Genomic DNA, 25,772 nt, shown 5'->3' on the forward strand with positions numbered 1-25,772 from the left:
AACATGGTTTAATTTTACTGGAGCCAAGTTTCCACATCAAAGGATAACGCATGACTAAAATTATATACATGGGTCAAGTATACAAAGCAGTTAATTATTTTAATTTATAGTGTTAAATAGGAAACATATTTTCAAACAATAATTAGTATGATGCATTCACTTCCTGCTCTGTACCATTCCTAGTCCTTACCTGGCCTCAAGTGCATTTTCTCGCATAAATTAGCCAAAATATTTACTTAATAACTGCTGCATTATATTGGTTTATTCAAGACCTTTTGCCAAGCAAGTGTCAAAAAACCCAATTACATTTGGCTTCAACAAAAGGGAATTCAGGAGTCAACATAATCGAAGGGTCCTAGGATTGCCCTAGCTGCAGCCATAATTATATCCAGGTCTTCTACAATGCCACAGACCTGGTCCCACTCGTGCCCTTTCCTGGTGGCAAGAAGAATGACGTGGATCCTAGTGTGGACTGTGTTTGAACCAACCTGAGGCATTGGCCATTTCCTGCCACAGTCATGGTGGTCATGGTTGGTTGGCTGGGTCTGAGTAATGTGCCAGACTGGGAGGAAGAAGGCTGGTCTCCACACAAGAATTTCCATTACCAGGAGCAGGGAGAATGGATTTTCAAGAAGCACAAACGACTAATGTCCAGGAAATTCTGTATCTGAGCTCCCTATCTGGCTATCTCCAAAGTGGAATTTTCCTTGTTTTCATTTTTTTCCTTCATAAAATAAATACGTTTGAGCATGTATAATGTGCTAGGGACTGATTTGGTGAGCAGGAAGACAGGTACCTGCCCTCAAGAAGGTGAAAGTGAGTGGATGATCAGTCACTTGTACTCATAAAGGCCCCATGGGGCTGGGATGAGTATAAATATGATGAATTATATGATGAGTTCCATCTGCCAAAAATTGTTGCAGATATAATCAGTTATGACTCTCTTAAAGGTCTGACTTTGGGTTGAGGCATATTACCTGTCAAAATAGGAAAAGGTATAGCACATTAATCTCTTGACTCTTACTATGCACAATTTTTCAAGAACATAGATTGCTTTAGCTGGAAATGAAATGACCCCTACAACAGGTTGATGTTGACGGAGAAAAAGGTCAAGTTCTAGAGATGGTGACCTGGAGGGGACTTACTGGGCAAAGCAGAGTCACTGGCATTTGGCCTGTGTGTCTGAAGAGAAGGCAAGAGGGAGGCAACATCAAATATAAACTTTTAAAGTTATAATTTTAATGAATACATTCTAAATATTGACTTCCTTTCATTCATTTATAGTAAAATGCCTAAAATGAAAGATTTGAATAGTTGGTGGCTGACAGCCATCGGCTTGTCCGTGGGCAAATTTCAGTATCTCCTTTATAGCTACAGTCTCCATTTTCCTTTCGGATTTCTCTCAACTTACTTTATAGTTCAATGTGCCCATCCACTGATACCAGATGAATACTCTTCCTTGAGAAATCAACATAAAAAATCCCAGGTGGTTCAGAAGTTTGCACAGGTAGAAATAGACTGAATTACACATCAGTATCATAGATGGATTTTTGAACTCAGCTTCACAGAGTTGTTCTAGAAAAAGAAAATATTCAAGCTAACAAACTCCCAGGTAACCATTCGGTTTGTACCCCAACTTCCTAGCTATCCTTCAAGGAGGATATACGCATGGAATGGTGTTCTGTTTTTCTCCAGTGGTTCTTAAGGAAGACCATACTACAAAACATTGGCATGTTTGCTTCAAAATTACACACAGGAGGTACAACCCTGTCACTTTTAGAGGTGACATCTCCCCACGGGAGCTCGCCCTTCCCAGGGTTTGTGTTTTCATCTCTAAAAGGAAATAGTTCTCAGGAAGAGACACACAACAGACAATAGATTTTCAAGATGACAGCAAGACAAATAACAACTTCTGTTGAAGAGCAGTGTCAAAACACTTTTGAAATTCTTGCTTTGTAGCTCTCTTTGTCAGTCCAGATCCAAAAGTGCTTTGAAAAACCGAAGCAAGTATTGAAGAAAGTTAAGCGCACAAGAAGTATAGCTACCCTAGATAATCTTGATACTTTGAGTTAAATGTAGGATTTTGTTTAGGCTCTTTCTGCGGTGTTTTGAGGTTCCAAATACCACACTTTAGAGACATGGCCTTACAATGCAAATGACAATTCCATAAACAAGATTCAGGGGGACAGGACTTAAAAGGAAGGATTTTAAAGCTGCATATTGTACGTCAGACTCTGTGTTAAATGTTTCACATACAGTATCTTAGTTGAACTTCACAACAATTCCGTGAGGCTGGCTCTATTTAATAGATAAGGAAACGGTCTTAGGGGAGAGGAGCAAATGTTGTGGAGCTGTTTCATGAGGAAACCGGGAGTGGAGCCCACAGCTCAGTGCTTGCAGGACACAGTTGTCCGAGTCTGTCCATTAGCCAATAAGTTGTCTGGGTGAGAAATTTACAAATATTGTATGAATTACCTCTGGGAAAACAGCCTACCTCAAGTTAAGCACTGCATTTGTGTGTGTGTGTGTGTGTGTGTGTGTGTGTGTGTGTGTGTGTGTGTGTGTTTTATAAGAGAAAAACTAGCTGACACAATTAGATCTTGCAGCAGGGCCTACATGGTGTAAGAAAAAGTATACTTGTTTAAATTCAGGATTATGAAACTTATTTTTATTTTTATAACATGAGATGTGTCAGGTTTCATCTATCTTGAGTGTTAGAGTCTTCTTGCAAAAAGACTGCTTTCTTCAGCCCCCGTAAGTTTCATTTCAGGCCCAGTGTTCCTAACGGGGAGTTGCTTCCTCCCTCCCCAAACACCATTTAAATGCTCAGTCTCAAGCCAGAGAAGGTCCTATTCTCACACGCACTTCTTATTTCTGGGGTCTTAGGTTTATCTTTCGGCTTTCACCTCCCTCTTCTTTGGTTTCTGAATGCCATAGGTTTTGTGACTGTTCCCAAGTATGTCAGTTCATGCCCTCCAGAAAGCAGGCCCTAAGCTAGATGGGGTTAAAACTGTGAGGTTTATTGAGGACGATGTCTGGGGTGGGGAAGGAGCAGGAATAGGCAGGACAAGCCTCGGGTCACCATGCAGGCTTGACAGCTATGGAAGGAGGAGCAGCTGGGGAAATGATTGGCTGGGAAGAGCTTTCGACCAGACAGTGGAGTAGCTACGGGGAGGTCTCGGCCAGCCCAATAGGGGCACTCAGACACAGAGACTGCCCCGTAAAAGACTCCCACACCGGGCAGAAATAGCCAGGTCCCACACCACAGCATGCTCAGCTATTGGCTGGGAGCTTTCCAGGAAGACAGTTGCACCAGGTTGGAAGACTGTAGCCTGTGGCTGTCAGCTCACCTCTGTCCTTAGAGAAGTTTCTCTCCTGATGGAAATCTGAGCCACCTGCTTGATGGGTCACCACACTTTGTCTCTTAAGTTCAGCAGATGCTCCTGTCTTACAGGGTTGGGGAGCATCTTTTACATGATTTCTAAGAGACTCTTCCTGAGGGGAGCCTTCTAAGGGGACAGTTTGTGTGACAAACTTCAGCTCTCATCCCTGCAGTTTACGTGGGGCTGTGGCTGGTACTCACTCTCACCCTCAACTAACACCTCTGAGAGTCTCGGTGACTTACTTGGTGCTTTCGTGAGAGGTTGGAACCCCTAGTAACCAAAATCTTCTCAGGCCAAGGTCGCCGCACATGATGTTTCAAAATCACAATTGGGTAAGAGAGTATCAAGAGGGGTCCCACACATATTTTTCTCTGCGCCTTTGTATAACAGCAGGCCTGTCTCCTCCTGCTGATGAGGGTCAATGATCTTTTCCACAGTGCAGAATCATTTTATTGCCTGCTGGCCATAATATGAAGGAAGTTTAAATTGCCCAGAAGGCCGATAGAGCTTCCTGTTCAATGGGATCCTTGCTGTGTCTTTCAAAAAGAGTGTGCTCCACTTGGGAACAAGGACCTCTAACCCTAGAAAGCTCAGAATTATGGTGGCAAGAAGTACAAAGTCTGCCCCCCCCACCATGAGTTACTGGTGGTCAGCTAATCATCCCTCATGGCAAGTTCTCTTGTGAAGGGACATCACAGTGGCATTTACCTCAACTGCTGTACAAGTACTTGGTCCCCTACCTGTAAGAAGATTACACATCCCCACATATTGCCATGTAATCTGCAGTACTTTCCTGTTGGAGGAGAATACATCCCCACCCCATTCACATCAAGATTGGCCGTAAGACTGGTTTTAGCCAATGAAATGTGAGTGGAAAGTTACATGCCACATCTAAGCAGAAGCTTAAGGGACACTCTGTAGCTCAGTGATTTTTTTTTTCTCACTCTGCCCCAGTCTGCCCTGGGAACATATCCTGTAGGGGCTAGATCCTAGAATAAAGACATGGGGAGCAAAGCTATAGCTGATACATGGCGAACTCAATCATTACAAGCAAGGAATAAACCTTGTTGTTGTAAATCACTAAGAACTGGTAATTGTTTGTTATAGCAGTATAACTTAACAGAATCTAATACACTGTACTTTCTTTTTTTTTTTTTTCAGATTTATTGTGTTTTATTGATTAAAATATTACATTTGTGCCACTTTCCCTTCCCTCTGCTCCCCTCCACCCGGTGGCCCCCCTCCCTCCAGTTGTCCCCCCCTTTTAGATTATGTCCATTAGTTGTGCATACAGTTCCTCCCAACCTCTCTCCGTCTATTCCATTCCCTCCTACCTTGATCCCCAATTCCTATATCATCTCCCTCCCTTTCCCCATTCCCCCTCCCTGTTGACCTCCCCCCAATATGCTTCCCGTACCCACAGTTCCTTTTCCACTCTCATTGCCTATTTAGTTTGCCTTTGTTTCATCTCCTTAGCTTCTGTTTTTTAAACCAGTCCCTTTAACATCTCATATAACAGTGGTTTGGATCTAATGAACTCTTTCAGTTTTATTTTGTCCTGGAAACACTTTCTCTGTCCTTCTATTCTGAATGACAATTTCGCTGGATAGAGTATTCGTGGTTGTAGGTTTTGGATTTTCATTACTTTGAATATTTCTTGCCAGTCTCTTCTTGCCTGTAGGGTTTCCCTTGAGAAGTCAGCTGATAGTCTAATTGGGACCCCTTTGTACATAATTCTTTTCTTCTCTCTTGCTGCTTTTAAGATTCTCTCTTTATCTTTAATTTTTGACATTTTGATTATAATGTGTCTTGGAGTGGTTCTCCCTGGGTCCAGTTTCTTGGGAACTCTCCTTGCTTCCTGGACCTGCAGGTCTATTCCCTTTCCCAAGTCTGGGAAGTTCTCCTTTATTATATTTTCACTCAATTTTTCAAGTTCTAGTTCATCTTCCTCATTCTCTGGCAAACCAATGATTCTTATGTTGGGCCTTTTATAGCTGTCCCAGAGGTTTCTGATCCTTTCGTTGTTGCTTCCCATTACCTCTCGCTGCATTGGTTGACTGCTTGTTCCTTCTCCATATTCCAGTTTGTTGAAATGAACTCTGGATTTTATTTCCTTTCCTTCTGTCTCGTATACTGTTTTGTTCCTTTCGTTATGAAAGTTTTTCGCTTCTTTCATATCTTTTTCCTGCTCTTTTGTGAATTCTGTAAGCCACCTGATAACAATGGCCCAGAACTGAGCCTCTGACAGGTTTCTTATCTGTTCATCTGTCAGGTTCTCTATCTGCTGCCTGGTGAGTTGTGTTACCGGTATTTCTAAAGTTGCCTGCCTCATTTTGACAGATGCTTTTTGTTTTCTTGGGCTGGCTGTCAGGGGCAGTGCCTGTGTACGCGTCACAAATTAGCGACCGGCGCCTGCTTGTCCGCGACCTATTTCGCAGCCCTGTGGTGCTTTCTTTGGGGGCGGGGGTCCAAGATGGATTCACACAGTTATTCAGCTAGGAGACCGGGATCCGTCCTCCCGCCCCCCTGGGCCTCACTGTTCAAGGCGATGCGGTGGCCGCTCTCCCCAGCTCCGGAGTCGCGCACCGCCAGGGGCTTGGCCACCGGGACTCCTCGCCGCCCCCGGGTGCGACCGCAAACAGCACTGCCCACTTTAACTCTTACCTGCCCAAATGGCACCGCTGGTTTATAACTTCATATGTTGGACTTCCGTGTAGTTTTATTTTCTGGAATTTCTAGTTATCCTTTGTTTTGAAGTAGTTGTATTCCTCTATAGTTGTAGAGGGAGACCTAGCGTGTCCGTCTAAGCCTCCATCTTGGCCGGAAGTCTGTACTTTCTTTTTTATCTATGGTATTTCGCCAGGTCTCTGACATGTGTCCTTTGTCCCACTTTTTTGATACTTGTGTCTCCTGGCAGTTTCTAATTAACAGATGCCTGCTCATCAGTGGATCTTACTATTGTTCTTAATGTTGCTGGAGGGCATCTGGATGGCTACATCAGAAACATCTGCATATAGTCTTTAAAAATACAAACCCATTGGCTACACCTTTAGAGATTCTGACTCAACAGTTATGGTTCAATAATTGTCCTAAGTGTAGGTCCAGGCATCGGTATATTTTAGAACCCCCATGTATGTCTATGGTAAATTCGGCCATTAATTGTGTGGTATGTTCCACAATCTTCAATTTGCTTTAAGCCAATTGTCTTTAATGCCCTCTTGAATCTAGATGTACCATAACCTTTATTGCTTACCTTTAGCCTTGACGTGGACAATGGTCTTTGTGACCAATTTATCTTATCCACCTTTCTTCATCCTTCATTGTTAGCCTGTTCCAATCAGACTTGCACCTGAGAACTGCTATTGTTTGAAGCATACGCTGAATTACTCCTTGAAAGAAGCGTTAGTGTTTGTGCATGTGTACAGGTACATATATGAACCAAAGTGCAGAGAATTAGATGAAAGTGTTTTATGCTGGAAAAAAAAAAGTAATTTTGAAATGAAGCAGCAGAACTAATTATCTGTGTGGGAAAAGGTGCAGGGCCTATTTAGGTCAGAAGTAACAGAGAAATTGCTGATACAATTATTCCTCGTCAGTGTCTCATAAATGCTTGTGTGCATTAGTAACGCATGCATTAGCTCCCACATGTGGCAGTGTTGCTGGGACTAAAATGACTGCCTCAATGAAGGCTTCAAGCACCTAGTACTGTTAGTGATATGGCAACAAAACTAAGGAAGGGAGGCAGGAGGATGTAAATCGACTGAAGTCAAAGCTACACGAAATCACATATCTCATCCTCTGTGAGAAAGATCAAGGCCACAATCACCACAAATCAACGACAGACCCTCCCATTTCACCATGCTCACCCCCCACCTCCACTTTTACTCTGTCTGAAGTTCTCAATGATTTTTTGCAAACCATTTCATTTGTGTAAGCTTCTAGTTATTTTTTGATTGACATTCTTGAAAGCACAGGAAATAATATGCATGAAAACACCGCACCAACTTAGGATGCTTATCACTATGATGTGACAACCTCCACTTAGCTGTCCTTTGATTGCATTCATGCTTCTGGAGACCCATTGCTCTAATTAGTGCACTGAGCTCCCAGCCACCTCTATTCTGTTTTGAAAAGATGGTATACCTAGAATCTGAATATCAATGAAGAACATCCTGAAAAAAAAAAGTAATAAAAATAAAAATTACTTTTGATTGAATGGCAAGTTGTCATCGGAATTACATGCCAGAATCAGAGTCTCATGTTCTTACTGAATCCTTTCTGGCTGAGCCCAAAACTGTCATCTAATTTTCATAAGTCCTCAGGTGAAGAGGGGAAAGCATAATTTCCCATTATTGTTTTTCTAAAATGATAAGTTTATGACAAACACAATACTGATATGAAAGACACAAACAAAGAGAAATACAAAACCTTACTTTGAATTTCTTCAAGTTATAAAGGCAGAGTCAACTAAAATTAAGGTTTAAAAAAAGGTCTAAATAAACATCTATGTGGAAAGATAGACTCAAAAGGGTCCCAAAATTCATACACTCCAAGATACTTTTTACCATTCACATTCATGTCTAAGAAAATCAGTCAAATATTTCTAATAATATTATTTTTGTTTCTTCTATTGACAAACAATGTAAGTGGGGAAAATTCCAGAAAAAGCTCTCTTATAAATTCACATTGACATTCGTGTCCTTTTTCTTCCTAAAAGAGTCACCATTACTGAGTGGCATAGAGAAAGCCCCAAGAATCATTTCCCATATGATTCAAACTAAGGAAGATTTGTGTTTTTACATTTTTGTTCAAACTTTTCTATGTAAACTTAAGAGCCTTACATTTAGAAACTTTCCATACTCTGATTATTTATTAGGTATTTAGAACTATCCCAGGATTAGATGCTATTTTAACTACACCTCTTCAATAATGTCATTATTTTAATTCTGTGATGCTAGCTTAGGGTAGAACTAAGGTTCTAGTGTAATTGAAGGTTTCTGGAGAACTAAAAGAGGTCGACAATTCCTTCAGTGATTTTTTAAAAATTGTTTTTCTATCACAGTTGTCCCCTTTTTCTCCCATTGCTCCCCCTCCACCCTGCCCACCCCTTCTCCCACAGTCAGTCCCCACCCCATTGTCCATGTCCATGGATCATTCACACTAGTTCCATGATTAGACCCTTCCCCTACCTACACCCCTTCTCTCCCTTCCCCTCCCCGCTGGTCACTGCTAGTCTGCTTTTTGTTTACATGCTTCTGGCTTAATTCTGCTTATTTGTTTGTGTTGTTCATTAGTTTCCTGTATCAGGTGATATCATATGGTATTTGTCTTTTGTTGCCTGGTTTATTTCGCTAAGCATAATTCTCTCTAGTTCCATCCATGTTGTTGCAAATGGCAGGAGTTCCTTCTTTCTCTCTGCTGCATAGTACTCCATTGTGTGGATGTACCACAGTTTTTAATCCACTCATCTACGGATAGGCATTTAGGCTGTTTCCAGCACTTGGCTATTGTAAATAGAGCTGGTATGAACATAGGGGTGCACAGGTTCTTTTGAATTGGTGTTTCAGGATTCTTCAGGTATAAACCCAGCAGTGGAATCACTGGGTCAAAAGGCAGTTCCATTTTTAGTTTTTTGAGGAAATTCCATAGTGTTCTCCATAGTGGCTGCACCAGTCTGCATTCCCACCAGCAGTGCAGTAGGGTTCCCGTTTCTCCACACCCTTGCCAACACTTGTTTCCTTCAGTGATTTAAACAAGTATTTTCCCTCCTTCCCTCCCTTCCTCCCTCCTTTTTCCCCTTTCTTCCCCTCCTCCCTTATTTCCTTTCTTTTCCTTTCTCTCCCCTTCTCTCCTTCTCTCTCTCTCTCCCCTCCACTGTGCCTGGTAACAGAACCACCCCCTAGCTTTGTTGTTTATTTCATCCTTCCCACGATATTAACCAGGTCAAAGTCAGGGTGATTCTGATGAAGTGAAGAAGAGTCTCAAGTGCTGCCCACTTGACCTCAACCATGTGTCGAAAGACAGCCTACAAGTCCTTGTCACGAAACTCTTGTTTACTTATTAAGCCACTGACACAAGTTACCTCCAAGTAAAGAGAAGCAATCCAAGATGAAATGTGCCACAAGCTATCTTTTCTTTCCTTTGGGACACAATTTTGAGAGGATCTGGATACCGGGATGCCAGTTAATGTGTAAGGGCTTCTGATCGCAATCCAGTTAGACTTGTTGGGCTGTCGTATTTAGCGCAAAGGCGCGGACTGTTTTGATGCTAACGGACGTGTCTCTGTACCAGCGCTGGCGCTAAAATGCGAACCGGCACCTGTGCTAGGTGACCCCTGACCTTGCATACCCTGCTCGGTTTCTCTCACGGACTGCGGTCTGCTTTCTCTTACAGCATAGATGGAGAAGGAGGGCGAGGCCACGAGGCAAGTTACGGGGGCAAACATTTCCGCATGGGATTCATGACGATGCCTGCTCCTCAGGACCGACTTCCCCATCCTTGCTCCAGTGGCTTTTCCGTGAGGTCACAGTCCCTGCACTCAGTTGGGGGCACAGATGACGACCGCAGCTGTGGCGTCCGGAAACAACCACCCCCCAAGCCCAAGCGGGACCCCAGCACCAAGCTGAGCACCTCCTCGGAGACGGTCAACAGCACCGCCACCAGCAAGGGCGGAAAAGCCCCTGAGCGCCCCGAAGGTAAAGCCCCCATGCCCACGTCCCTTAGAAGTTCCAGGCAACACATTACTAACGAACCTGCCTTCCTTCTCACGTCACGGAGTCCTCGTCTTTCTGAGGTCCCAGGAATACAGGATTTAGGGAGAGGGGGAGCTCCTTTTTGGAGGTGCTGTCAAAAGACACAGACAAATGTATTTGATTTATGGAAGGCAATATGGGTTTCTTCTCCCCTTAAAGCTTTGAATTACTAGGAAATTATTTCGCCTAGAAATTTATGTTTTCTTGCTTTTATCAGTATTTTTATATAATCAGAAGTATCATCTGATTATTAGAGGAAACATAATGCAAGAAAATATGAAGAAGAAAAAATTGTATTCATTTCTCAAAATAACCATTTTTTACATTTTGGTGTACTTCACGTATATTTCAATCTCTATGTTTCTTCTCAGCTATGAAGTACATACATCAATTATATCTCGGCCTCCTAGCTGGGCTATGAACATAAAGTAGGTCAGGCTAACCTCGGATCTCATCAGCTCTTCAGTCCTTACTTGAATCAGGAAGTTCAGCTTTCCTGAGTTTTTCCTGCAACTCCCTGACTGGGAGATGAGTCTCCAGTGTGCTCTGGTGGAAGGCCATTGAGGTTTTTGTATATTAGTTGTGGAAAACACATTCAGGTTTCCGGTGCTGCCAGTCGCCAGCCCGAGAGCAAGGTGGTACGGGTCCCCTGGCCTGTCTCCCACCCTGCTTGCCCCCAACGTTCTCCACAGCAGCCCCCAGAATAGCAAGCACCACAGTGGTTTGCATTGGGGTGGAAGTCAGGTGGTCCTTCCCTCAGCTGCGCAGGTTTCTTTGTCACCTGGGGTCCCCAGCACCCCATGGGATCTTCTCCTTTTTCTGGTCTAATCTTTCCACAGAAGCTCAAACCCACTCCTTAAGATGGGATGTCCATGACACATGTTCTATATTTTCTATTATTCTCATCTCTCATTTTTTTTCCATATTGGTGTCTAAGGGCCTATTTAACCAAAAGACAAGACCTTCAGTGCATCCTGAAAAATATAAATAAATGCCTGGAGATGAAGTGAATCAAGCAATTTCATATGGAAAATATCCACTTAGGCTCAGTTATTTTATTACCCATTTATGTAAAAATGCAACCTGAGTTATGTAGACGTGTGTGAGACTACAAATGTGAATATCATGTGCGTGTTTGCAAATTAACAAAATGGAAATCATTGTGCATTGAGTTGTATGCTTTGTATTTTCACCTAATCTCTTGTGACTGTTTTCCATGGCATTTAATTTGTTAAGAAACACCGTGGGGACAGACGCACAGATGGAGAACAGGATGACAGCAGCTAGTGAGGGGAAGGCGAGAGGGTGGAGGGATTGAGCAAAAAGGAAAAAGGGCTCATGGACGTGGACGGCAGTGTGGGGACTGCTGGGGGCAGGGGGATAGAAGGGGACTAAAAGGTAATGGGAAAAATACAGTGAAGATTAAATTTAAGAACACTAAATAAAAAAAAAGAAAAAAGAAACACCATCTTTAAAGAGAAGTATATATCACAGTACTTTATTGGATCATCACCTCTGATGACTGCTTACGTTGGTTCCACTCTGGTTTGCTATGATGACTAGCACAGCAAAGATTGTATGTGCACATCTGGTTCTATTTACATAGCCTTTTTGTTTCTGCTGACTTAGAACATTTCATTCTTTTTTTTCTCATGATTCAAGGTCATCAGTATCTCCTTCAACTTGTAACACATACATGCTTTCAGAAACAATTTAGGTGTTTGGTTTACTTGTTAATATACACTAAGGGGCCCTAGAGATCTGCCTTTTGAACAGTTTAAATATTGTTCTCAGATTTCCTCTGATACCGACACATGGTGCTTCTCATTGCTCTTCGTTTTCTGTGACTTTGAGCCCAGAGGTTACCTCTCTCCTGCTTTTGCTGCCGGAAAACTATATAATCGATCATGTTAGATTGTTTGCGAAAGAAGTTCAATGATTTAGAAGAGTAGTCTCTGAATGAAGAGGGCCTGAACTAGTTTAGAATAATGCAAGAATAGAAGAACATTAAAAAGCCAGCCAAAGGGGAGAGGAGAGATGAAAAGGACAAGGAGAGCAGCCAGTAAGGAAATGTCTTCAAGCAAGATAATGCTTCTAGAAACATTCCTGGAAGCAATGTCAAATATACACTTCAGAATAGCCTTCCTCAGGGCAGGGGGACCTGTGGTGTTTAGTGAACAGAAGCTGAAAGTCATAATTTTCCCCTAAAGGAAACATGTGGGTGGCGATTTGTCATAAAAATAGAACTGATTGCAGTATTTCCTCTCTTATCATGGGTATTACATTCTAGACCCCCCGCGATAGGTGAAAATCCTCAAAGTAGGAACCTTACATTTATTTTAGTATTTATATATCTTTTAAGGCTTTATAAACCCTTCCCACACACTTATAAACCATTCCTAGTCCCTTATTAACCTTTTCCACACTTTTATAAACACTACCTATGTTCTTAAACATATTCTACACTCTTAAACCTACATACCTTTAACAACATACGTATACAGTACCACAAAATTCCATGATATAGTGAAAAATCCATGATAAATAATTAAATATAACATTTTTAAAAATCCTGCGATACAGTGAGGCCGCGATAAGCGAACTGCGATATAGAGAGGGACTGCTGTACCATTCATTTGAGACGCTTTAGGTGGCTAATTCCTGAGATAGAAATGCTCTTAATCCTTTAGATCCCTTCAGCATCTGAAGATATAAGGTTCCAAATAGCTAGTTATCAAAGAGTAGAGGCTCTATTATCTTTATTTCTTTTGAGGGCACAATTACAGCAGCAGCAAAGACTTAAGTTAGACTTGGAAGACTCCTGATGAACAGTGGAGTTTATTAAAGACTAGGTCCAGCTTCGACAACAAAAAGAGCTCTGGAGATGGGTTAAGGAGCCTTCAGCTGTAATGTGTCTTTGAGGATGGTCAGTGAACCAGAGGGACTATTAGGTCAGATCTGGTGCTGAAATGGTCAGCTTCTATAGAAGACTCACCTTCTCCTCAGAACACTTAATGAAAAGGCCATTGCAAAACTGGATACATTCGAATCTCTTCTTTCAAGTTATGACTTCCGTAACAATAGGAATCAGGGCTCGGTTCAGAGACGGGGAAAAGTCTCAAGTCCAAATGAATGCATCCATATGTGTGTACTCAAAGCTAAAATTACACAAATATGTAGATTGTTCTTTTACCAGTCCTCAGTTATTTGTAATTCTGAGTTAACTGGAGGTCATTATGAAGCATATCTTTTCTTTAAAAATTTTCTACCTATCAAAATTATAACAAAAACGAAAACTGACTTTTGTAAATCTTAGTTTGTCTTTTCTTTTTACATTAAATGTCAGCAAAATCAAAATATTGATTCAGTGGCATTAGAATGATTTCCATGGTAACCAGCTTCTATTTAGGTAAGGGATTATGACTTCCCTGTGGATAAAAGTTAAAAAGAAATGGACTTGTAGCAAAACAGTTTCCAGAGTAGGAAGAAAAGTGGTGTGATGATGAACACAAACAAAAAAATATATAGTTTTAAACAATTATTATCTCGCCACATTAGAAATATGCACTTACTGTACTATTTTAGACATTTCTTCAATGACATCTTTAAAACATATATCATATAGTAGAGAATATAAACAGGCAATAATTGCCCTTCTATTGCTTCCAAGTGGTACCTGCTTAGTTTGAGGAAATATTAGATAAAATAAAAGAAGGTAACTAGAAAGGATGGGAGTCCCTTCAAGCTGTGTCTCATGTAGGATCCAGAAAAAGCAGAACCATGAACCCTCACACCCACCATTTTCATTGCTGAGAAAAACATATATCCCTTTCCTCAAGAGCATCATTGGCAGAGACCTTCTTTGGTACAGGCAAAGACACTGTACTTAGAACCAACATTTAAACATTGACTTTGGGCGAGTGACCCATGAGACAGCTCCTTTACCTTTACACTGATTATAAAGAGCTGAAAATTGACTGGGCCCTGCCTTCTCCACAGCCTTACGACAGCCCTGTGGGCTAAGGTCTACAATGGTGCATGGTTGAAATAAATGACTACACAAATATAAGTTAATACTATTTTAAATGTGGAATTGTCACCTAGCTAATAGGTACATAGACCTGAATACCACGACATTTTGGTTTGGTGAAGCACATATATTAAAAACAAATAAGAGAGAAAAAGAGAGGCCATAGATACACACACTCTACATGCTAGAGGCTTAAATATTTTACGCAAGCACCCAAATATGCAAGGAAGTATCCTCCAGGTGAAACGATCTTTTCATAATATTATGGCATTAATATAATATTTAGAATAATGAGGGAAACAAATTTTTATGAAACTTCAATTACCTCTTCATTTTCGAATCCTTAAAAAAATAAGTATCATTAGTTAAGTTTTTCTTTGGCTTTTATCACAAATATATAATACTAATTTGCAAAACACTGAATATTTTAACTTTCATGTGTTATGGACCATTCCTTCAAGTCATTTCCAGCCTTTAATTTATCATATTATTTCATGATTGTCGCTTGGCAAGTAATAAGGAAATATTTTTGAATTTGGATAGGATACCTGGTCTCTGATTTTTAGCTTCTAGAACTGTGTAATTGAGTCGTATGTGTGAACCACAAATTGGAACACCTGCAGGAATATTTGGAATCATGGTTGTCTTTGAAATGTGAAATGTGTAGCTAGCCAGAACCAAGGGAGGAAGACTAACACAAACCAATTCCTGCTTCAAGGTGACCGCAAAGATACACTACACCCACTAGGAACGTTGTTTTTTTAGGCTTCCATTTATTCAGTCAGTGCTTGGAGCACCTGCCTTATAGGACTGGGGATCAGTGGCAAAGGGGACAGAATTGGTCCTTTCCCTGATCTTACTACCAATTTTGTTCCCAACGCTCCAACTCAGCCTGTATTTCTCTATACATTACGAAGCCAACCCTGGTTCAAATAAATTATTTCTAGAAACCAGAAAATCTGACATGGCAACCATGATAGCTTCCTCCTTGTAATTAATTGTTTAGCACTGGGAGAAACAGTTTAACACCTCTTAATGATGCGCCTTTTCCTACAAGGGTATATGCATTGCTCTTTTACTATTTGGTGCTGACAATATAAAGGTGCCTGACTGTGATTTTCTACTAATGTAAAGCTTCAAAAGCAACCTATGGATGTTTGAGAAGAGAGTAAGTAAACAAGTTGAGTGTACTTAAGACCATGGGGCTGTTGCAGATTTCCCGGGTAATAATTCCAATTTGGGAACCTAAATTAACACCAGTCAGAGCCAACCATAGATGGATATTGCTTTGTCAGTTACTAATCCAGATCTCTGATACTTTAACAAGTGATCATGATCGTTTTAAAAGATTATTCTTTTTACAACTCAGCATGACACATTAGAAAAACATAGCTTTAGAGGCAAACAGACTCTGGTTTCATGTCAGCACTACCAGCATATATAAGTCTCTCTTTCTCTCTCAACCTCAGTTTCCTCATCTGTAAAGTGGGAATGGGAATACTGATCTTATGTGGTAGGTGGAATTCAAGAGGCTACCCAAGATTCTCCATTCCATGGGATACTCACCCTGTATATATTCCCTAGATCTCACATACAATCCTTGGCTTGAAGATAAAGGGAGTCATGTGGCAAGGAATGTGGGTGAACTCTAAGAATTGAGAATAATCCAACTAAAAGCCCGCAAGAAAACAGGGACCTCAGTCCTACAACTGCAAGGCACAGAACTCTGCCAACAACAGTGCTGACCTTGGAGGTGGATTTTTTTCCCCTAGAACCTCCAGACAAGGACTCAGCCTGGATGCCACCTTGACTTTAGCCTGTGACACTCTGAGCAGGGAACCAAGCCTTCTGGGTTCTGGTTGTGCCTCGTCTTCTGATTTACAGAACTGTGAGCCAGTGAGGGGTGTTGATGTTCAAGCTGCTGTGTTTATGATAACTTGTTATGTAGCAGTGGAAAAGTACTCCATCCTACCAAGTTGTTTGGCAGAATACATGGTGTAAAATACATGAACAAAGCATGTAGCTTAGAATAGCTTCTCAGAAATCTTGCTGTCCTTCTGCTCTCGGCACCGGGCTGGAGCCTCAGGTAGTGGAGTGTAGTTAGGACAGTCCCTGTGGCTTTCCAAACCTCTGTGACCAGACCTTCAGAGTGAATGGGATGACAGACCCTCCGAGGATGCTGAGAAATGAGGCCCTTTGAGTATCTGTTTTTCTCTTTCTGAATTTGTTTGGATCTTTTCCTGAGAGGGTCCTTCCTTTCTCACCAACAGTTTTTGTCCTTTTCAAAGGGCTCAGTACTGGCTTTTCCAGTGGCTTTTTAATGGCCCATATAGATGACAGTACCATGTCTGTTTTGGGCCCTTTTCCACACCCCAAGTGGCACTTGTACTTCCTGAGGTGGGCCCCAGAAGTGCTCAAAGCCCCTTTTAGCATTGCGCTAAGAAAACACAAAGGAAGTGAAAAACAAGCTCTCTAAATCTTCACCATTTCGGCATTTGGTGGTGTTCTAGTGTGTATTTTTGTTTGTTTTATGGGAGAAGTGTCAGAGATTATCATTGAAGGCCCACATTCCTGGATTTCTCTTTCCAGGTTGACAGAATCAGAAGCTCCGAGGCTTCCTAGTGTTAAAGCCATCTGCCAAACCAGGCACTGCTCAGAGGGAGGCAGAATTGTACATCTACGGTGTGTGGTCTTTTTCTAAACGTACCCTGAGGCCCATGAACAAAACAGTTTGTAAGTCAAATCATCATGCAATGCACCTCTCAGGCCTTGCCATGTTGATTCTAGTCCAAAAAATACCCTGCCTCGTTAATGTCTCACCCATCATGCTTGCCTTATGTGGCTGTATTTGACCTCATTTGTCTGAGTGCCTTAGATTCATAAGAGGGCTTTTGTCCATGTGGTTGGCTCAGATGGATTCCTCCATGAGAAACCAATAAAGTCAAATTTCTTGAATATTGTTGTGATCAGGGCATTGATTTGGAAGATTTCCAATTGCTGTGCAAAAATTTGACACAAATCTAGTTCCTTAAAATACCACACCTTTATTGTCCCACAGTTTCTGTGGAGCAAGTGTCTTCCCAGGTTGGCCAAGGTTGGAATCCAGGTGCCGCAAGGGCTGGGTCAGAATTTTTTCCATGCTCATCAAGCTGTTGGCAGAATTCTTGTCCCTGAGGTTGTGGAACACATGATAGCTTCCTTCTTCAAGGATGGAAAGAGAGAGATTCTCTCCTTTCAGGAAAGCCCTGGATCTTTTAAATAGCTCAACCAAAGTAACTTGTCTTGTGAGGAACTCAGTCAACAAATTAGGAAACTGAATTATAACTGGAAACTCCCTTCACCTTTTTTCCATGTACTGCAACTTAATCACAGGAGAAAAACACCATCATATTTACAGTTCCATTTGCACTCCAGGAGAGAGAATCATAAAAGTCCCAGAGGGCAGGACCCTCCTGGACCAGCCTAGAAATCTGCCTACTCGGATACAAAGAAGATGTATATATAGTTGAAATTATTCAACTATGTGGTTAGATACTCTAGAAGTCAACGTGTGGGAAGTTAATTAGCAATGCAACAAGTAAACTGTAATTCAATAGAATAACATAAATATCACAAGACAATCTAACTAATTGGTAAATAAATAGAGCGAACCATAACTCCACTCCCAATTTCTCTTTTTGACTTTTCTTTTTCCCTTTTAATGGGAGTCATCCTTGCTTCAAAATGCCTGGATTATTTTATTGAGTTGAAAGTGGGAAAATCTTTTTTGGGGCTTCAGCTTATTTTGAGAGATGCGAGAAAATACATTCCTTAGTCCAGCAGACCCCACGCCCAATAACTTCTAGAAGATTCAAGTAAAATATTGACAAAAACAGTGCAAATATTAAGAATTAAAGTCTATATAAATAAATGTCTGTCTACTTGGTCCTCACTGACAGTTTTCCTAGTATGTGAGTCTCTTGTGGACCTCGTGGGCTGGATTGACTCACCACAGTCATTTTTCCCTAAAACACCAGATGGATGTGAGCTAGATAATGTCCAGCAGCCTTGATGCCACTATGGTGATCCCCAGTGCTTTGGTCTGTGAATGTCTCTAGACTCCCAGGACTGTAGGGATTAGTGATGATAATTTATACTAAGGACCTCTGCCTGCCTGTTGAGTAGCATTTTGATGCCAAATAAAGATGAGACTACATGTTCTCAAGTTATGCAACTTGTGAGGTATAACACGGCATCAATTTCCAATGACGGATAAATAGACCTTAGAAAGCATGTATCCTCAAATGAAGTGGGGATTACTGATATAACACTCCTTGCAACTTTTTCACGCTCTCTGATTTTGTCTGGCCTCAAGCTTGAATAGGGATGTGTCCGTGCAGTTATACTAAAACACTAAGGAGTAATGGAGAAAATGATTAAATTACCGAGAGTTTGTAAGGACAATGGAGGAAGAGAGTTGACTGCCTGCCTTTCTTACAGGTCCTCTTCCTCAGTTACCTCTCTACAAAGCCTTTGCCTTTCCTCTATTTCTTTCTACTTCAGCCTGGTCCCTAAATGTGCTATTTTATGAATGAGTCTTCCAGGGGCTAATTGACACAAAGAGTTAATGCACTTTCAAGCATCTTTATTGTAGAAAGAGGTTCAGGCATTTGGAAAGTGTAGAGGAAAAGCACAGTGATTCATGATCCTCAGAGAGCTAGAGCATGGGACATCCATGCTCTCGGCTTTGTTTACAACCTAGTAACCACTCTGAATGATTTAAAAGATAAGATTGCTGTCTGCTTGCTCTCAGGTGTGTCTGTAGAACCTTATGCTATATTTCCTTCATTGTTTTACATTTCTGAATCTTAGTATGCACACAGATTAGTTATGCATGGTGGCAATGAATACTGTTGACATCATGTAAATTTTAGCTTATCTTCATTTTATAAAGCAAAGAATGTTCAGCTTATGCCATTTTGAAAAACCAAGTTTCTTTATTAAGACATAATGGAGAGCTGGGATTTCTTTCCCTTAAGTGACTTTTGGTAGTTAGTGTTCATCTTTCTTATTCTTCTATGTCTCAGGGTTTCCCTGAGCCATTCCTGTCGTAGTCCTATAGGCCAGGATATGTTGACATACAATGTTCCAAGCAGAGAAAATAGTTGCTTCAAAGTCCCCAAGGCAGAAGGTGCTCATCAAGGAGGTCGGTGTGGGGGAAGCATTGTGGGTAAAAAGGACAAGAACAAGAAGTGAGGTCAGAGAGGACAAAGAAGGTGAGTCTCTATAGGACCTTCCTTGGTGTCTGTCCTAGGGCTTTGCATCCAAGGGAGCCATTGAGAGGAGGGGGGAAGAAAGAAGAGCAGCGTTGTATATTAGAAAATAATGATTGAAAAATGTTACCTTTGCTGTTAGAGCAGTTACCCATAATCTCACTTTAATTCCTTTCTTACTTGAGATGTAGCTATAGTGATATAGATATATAGGTAGAGACAGAGACATACATATAGATCTAGATATATTTAGAATATACACATCCTATCAGTGAAAACTTATCTGTGAGGAAAGGATCCTAGCACTCTTGATAGGTTAAAACTCCTGTTGATTACATTTACATTTATTGTTGCAATCTGGCAGATTGTAAGGCAAGACCGAGTTTCAGTAAAGGATCTATACATCCTTAAATTATAAGCACAGCAGCCTCAGCTATTTCATCAAGTAAATAAATGCAAAAGGGTATATTTAATGGTCATGTTTCCAAAACTTAAATCCAGTAAAGAACATACATAAAAGCGAGACTTCCTGCCAGAGCACCTCCAAGCACCCAGCTTGCCCTGTAGACTTGGACCCATCCAGCCCTGATATCCCTCTCAGCCCAGGCTCTGCCCACAGCTGGGGCTCACTCTCCAGATGCACCACCCCTCTTTGCCCTTGGCCATTGCTCATAGCCTTACCTGTGTTGAAATGCTGCTCCTGGAAAATTACTCACATTCTTCACATTCCTGCCCCAAACCTCCTCGAGTGAAGATTTATCTAATTGCTCTCAAGACTGTTTTTCCAGAATTAAGCATTTTTTCCTATGAGCGCTCTTCTATAGCAGATTGTCACAGTTGGCATTACTGTTTTATTTTCTTCTTTTCTTTCTTTTTTTTTTTTTTTGGTAAGACTATTTCCCCCCTTTAAGCTGTGTATACTTAAAGGTCTTATTCTTCTTTATATCTTTTATATGCTTACTACTTACTAGATTTCCTGAAGCATGATATGGAATAAAGCAACAGAGATTAATATTACATTTACTCATCAGAGATACATTATCTAATAATTGTTGAGACCATTCTTACAGACTGTTTCTCACCATTATATACCAGCTTAAGTCTGTTACCTGTAATTAGTTATTCTACTAGAGTGTTTATTAAATTGGGGAGAAATTCTTTGCAATATTCAATATTATCTGTGGCATTTCCAACCTCAACAGGTACAATAAAAGACACACTTTACTAATATTTCTTAATACTTTTTCAAATGAAGCATAATTACTTTCCCTTCACTCTTGCCCACCCAGAGACTGTCACACTATTCTTAATCTTTTCCTAGAATTTTATCAGGGAAATATGATATGTGAAAGATGCATACTTTTTTAATACTTGGGTTGTCACCAAATATAAGTACTTAAAATTAAAATGTCTGGGTATTTAGCAATGTACCATGCTACTCAGTTACATAATGCTCACTTGACTCTGGAGAGTTGAGAGTTTACTGGGTATGTCAAATTCCCTGCAATTCTAAAATTACACTAAAGAGGAGCAAAACAAGAATGGGGAGAAAGAGAACGAAATTGGGTTTCATAACCATGTTCTGTGGAAACACTGAGGGGAAAATAACTTGGAGACATCTGATAAAGAGGGAAAAAAAATCCAAATCCACAGCTCAATAAGATTTCTACATTAGGAAATGCCTTTGAAAACATTTAGTTAAAACCTGAGAACTCTTTCCTAAGGGATAATTGTGAGTTAACTTGTTGGGTTACCTTCAAGTAAGAAGGCAAATGAGTTTCTGAATGTTTTTGTAATTAAAGCAAAATTTCTCAGAACTTTGCCATTTGAAATAGGTTTTTTATTTTATTTTTCCCATTCCTTCGAATGATACTTGAACCTTACCTCTTTTCTTATGGGCGTGTTTTATCTGGTCTCTACTATAACATTTTTCCAGTTGCATTGTAATTAAGCAGTCATATGTTTGTTTTTGATTATAACCACGGATCTCATGTAGGACAAGGATAATGTTAATCTCATGTATGTTTAGTACTAGTAAGTAATCAATTAAATATTTATTTAAAGAACAAATAAGAGAATCAAGCATAAATCCTATTATTCTAGGTTGAGCAAGTAAGTCTCTGAAGGAATCACATGGCAGGAAAGATCCAGAAAAGAAATGAGTTTCAGGTTGCTATGCTTGAAATGTTTCACAGATATTTAAATGGAGATAAAAGGTAAATAATGGCATATAGTCCTCTGGAGAATGAGTTAGAGATATAGATTTGGTTGTCATTAGAATAAAGATGGTATTTAGCCACTAAATTAGGTAATTAGAATTTCCTTTGGAGAGAAAGCAGAAGATCAGAATGTCTATAAACAACTCTTTAATTGACCTGGACAAAGCACACACTTATTGCAGAAAGAGTAATTCAGATTTAGTCAAGTGTGAGCAAAGAAGTGAAGATAAGAAACTGAAAAAAAGAAGCCAGTAAATTAGAAGGAAAATATGAGATACTTCTAAATCCAAGAGAAAAAGATATAATGATAAATGATTAAAAGTCATCGAGAGTTTAACTAGGCTGAGGGCAGAAACGTGTCTATTTGATCTGGTAATATAGCAGTCATTGGTGATCAGGACAATAATTTGGGGACCTGTGGAGGCAGAAGGCAAACCGAAGAGGGGTTGAAGAGAAAATGGATAATGAGGAAAGAGAGAAATGGAAATGTAATATTATGAGAAGTCTGGCTACAAAAGAAACAAGGTTGGTTGGTAACTGGGAGGAGTTGAGGCACTAGGGTAAGGTGTGTATGTACTTACTTGTGTGAATTATGAGAAGAACAAGAACATCACAGTACTGTGGTGAGAAAGATCCAGAAGAGAGGGAAAGACTGACAATAATGAGATAGGAGATGACCAAAGGGGGAAAGTCCCTAACACACTGACAAAGGAACAGATTTAAAGCGCATCTTGGCCTTTGATGGGATTAGGGTTTTTTTTTTTCTTTGGGCTCAAAGAAGAGTAAATAAAGAAATGGGTGTAAATTCTGGTTTCTGTCTTAATTCAGTCATAAGAATAAAAAGGAACTTCTCTCTAGTGGTGTCCCCATTATCTGTGGCTATGTAACAAACCACCTGAAAACTTTGTGGGTTTAGCAATGATTTATTACTTCATAGTATTGTGGGGTATGACTAGACTAGGCTGGGTAGTTCTGCTCCATGTAGTGTAGCTAGGGTCACTCATGCTACTGTATTCAACTGGGAGCTTGGCTGGAAGATGGCCTTCAACCTTCAGGGTCTATGTTCATGTGAGTTCTCATGATTCCGTAGTCTATCTCTACACCATGGCATCTGGCCTCCCAGAACGTGCATTTCCAAGAAGACATACATGACATTCAAGAATCTATTAATCATATGTTTGTATCATCCTTGCTAATACCCCTATTGGCCAAGCAAGTCACCTTGTAAAAACCAAAGTCAGTGTGAAAGAGGCTACACAGAGTCTTGCATGCCAGGAGGTGAAGTTCACTGGTGGAGGAGGTGGGCCACTGACGTAACTATCTTAGGTTGCTTTTATTTTCTTAAACAAAGCGATGTTATCACTTACAAGTTGGTTGGCAAAGAAATGCAAGAAGACTGTCATTATGGGAATTGGAAAGACAATACTATTTTGTAGTAGTGTTGAGTACCCGTGTGAGCTGTATTCATGAACATAATAGAAAATAACACAAATCTCCCATTACAATGATTTTGTGTGATATTCTTCAGCAGCTCTTAAATTCATGCAGGAGTCAGATAGACTGGCAAGGTCATTTACAAATGCCTAACTCTGTTTGGAAGAAAGTCTGTAGACAACAGCAAAGGGACAGTGTATGTAGTATCTTTTTTCTTGTACAGATTTTCTTGCTCTTCTACTCTAAGAATTAATCAGTCCATCGCAATACATTTAGATATTCAAAGCAAAATATGTTAAAACCTTGGAGATTTAAAAAACAAAGATATTAGACACTGTCGTTGGCATCAACAAATTTATTTTAATGACTGAGAAAAGTATAAAATAGTTGGAACCCTACCTTCTATCACATAGACCTGTTGCTTCTCTTTTATTCACTTCCCGTGCAATTTCTCCCCATTTTCCTTTTTCTGTGGAAAATTCTCCAAGATTCCTTTATATTTTCAAACTTTCTGGCTTGCTGTTGTGTTAGTCAGTGTCCAGATACAAATTTAGAAGTTATACTTGCTATTTAAACCCAGGGAATTTCATGTAACGAACAGAGGCAACAGATCCAGATGCACTGAAAAGGCAAACAGAGGTCACAGACATAACCCAGAAGCAGCAACTGCTGGAGACCACCGCCACCCTTTGGGAGCAAAGGGAAGTGGCTTGGAGGAAAGACTGTAAAGTGGAAGGTGACTTAATATGTCTTGATCCTTCACACTGGAAATACATTATTCTATTGGCTCCAAAGAAGGAATGGACAGGTACGCATCACTTCTCATTTTCATGAACATAACCATTATTTTAAAGATTCCAGATTCAAAAAAGTGTTCATGTCTTTCATTTTGGGCTTTGTAATAAGGCGAAAAGTTGATCAAATTTTATCAAGGATTAAAAAATTTTTTTTAATTCCAAAAAATAAAAAAAGTAGGCATTTAATTAGCCTGTAATAATCTTGTCCCGTAGCCTTCATTGGTAATCCCTTTTTGTACCAAAATTTTTACTTTCCAGGGGCAATAAAAACAATAAACTAAGCAAGACATATTCTAAAGTAGCCCAAGATTTTTCTTTCTTGTGACTTTAATATAAACTACTCAGAGTACAGAAAAATTTTCAATACAAAAACACCTATCAAACTGTCTCCGAAAATATTTATTTTGATAACAGCTAATATACAGATCATGGGAATTTTGAGTAGCTTTCGTGAAATAATCACAGCGTTCTAAATGCAATATTATAGCAGCTTCCAGAAACTGTGAGCATTTTCCAATTTTTCTTCATAATTTCTGTCTTTATTTTCTATACAAAATATGTTAATGCTTTTGGAGTGATTTTTAGAGGAAGATTTGTGGACTGAAATAATCACATGCAAGCTTTGTTCCAGAAGGATGTATGATTTGACCAGCCATTTGGAAGGAGGTGTAAGCAGCCAAAATAGATATAGGCCAGGGTGGGAGGGGAAACAAGCATTTGTTCCTTATGTTTTAAAAATACATTTGTACACCTGAGTTAGATTTTAATTATATTGCTTTTTTCTTCCCTTTTTGGAATTATATGTACACCAAGGTAGGGTCAAATTTAAGCTAATCATAAGACAACCCTTTTTTTTTCCTTTCCTATGCCTGATTTTTTTTTTTTTTTTTTTTTTTTTACTGTTGCTGTCACAACCAAAAAATCTTTGTTGTTAAAGTCTTTTAGTCAGATCTTAGATTAATACTGACATATTTTATCCTGAAAGGTCATTAAAAATTCTAGACTTAAGGCCCTTCCATCTCATTATCAATGGTAAATGGTGTAACTAACAGGTCTGGTGTGCGTGCCAATGGAGGTCACCCCAGGCTTCAACAGTACAAAAGTGTCCCCTCATTCTATCCAGGGGACCCCTGTCATACAAACCAGTGTAAGCCTGATGAGTTCTTTCTTCTTCCTTTGCCTAATAATCACATCAGTCTAAATCATTTTGAGCTGATATGAGGCCAATTGGAGCTCTAGAGTTTCTAGAATTCTCCTGGGAGCTGGGGAGGTATACAGATGGAAGGATTGGTTGGGGATGTTCTTCTCTCCCTACATTTCTGTTCATCTTAGCCAGGGATCATCTAAATATTAGTTAACAGGTTCTCCCCTGTCACACAAACACACATGCACATATACACGGATGCATACATACATGCACATCCTGACAACACTCCCAGCAGTCCTTATCCTGCTCTTTGTTTCTATCAGCAGTATTATCTTCTAATACAGCATATAATTTGCTTAGTTATTGTGATTATTTATTGCCTGACTCCTACCATATATACACTCTCTGAAAACAGGGAGCTTTTCACTGATCTTTTCCTCAGCAGCTGAAACACTGGAAAACTTGCTAAGTTTACTCATTGGAATGAGTACTATATTGGAAACATTGAAATGTTACTACATAGGAAATTTAGCTTTCAAAGAAGTGAACATTGTCTTTTGAGGAACATTCTCTTAAGTGAACATAAAATTTTTCTGATTCTGCGATAATCCCATGAATATACTTTAATAATTGTAGTACACCTAATTTTATTGTGTGCAAACACTTTATGTAGGCTAATACCAGCTCCTGCAAACTAAATTTTAGTGCTTAACAAAAGAGAAATGTTATTCTTGTTCCCATCACTGTCCAAATGTGAG

General features: G+C 40.1%; 1 protein-coding gene across 1 annotated transcript in view; it reads left to right on the top strand.

Annotated features, from left to right (window-relative positions):
- Positions 1 to 25,772, top strand: part of NYAP2 (neuronal tyrosine-phosphorylated phosphoinositide-3-kinase adaptor 2) — a 212,275-nt gene that overhangs the window by 85,102 nt on the left and 101,401 nt on the right. The window contains exon 2 of the mRNA XM_090269185.1: positions 9,777 to 10,078. Within this exon, the coding sequence (XP_090125311.1) occupies positions 9,777 to 10,078 (302 nt within the window). The remainder of the gene's footprint in view (positions 1 to 9,776; positions 10,079 to 25,772) is intronic.

The sequence above is a fragment of the Furipterus horrens genome, unplaced genomic scaffold (genome assembly GCF_987537825.1).
Source record: "Furipterus horrens unplaced genomic scaffold, mFurHor1.1.pri manual_scaffold_1, whole genome shotgun sequence".
NCBI lineage: Eukaryota > Metazoa > Chordata > Mammalia > Chiroptera > Furipteridae > Furipterus > Furipterus horrens.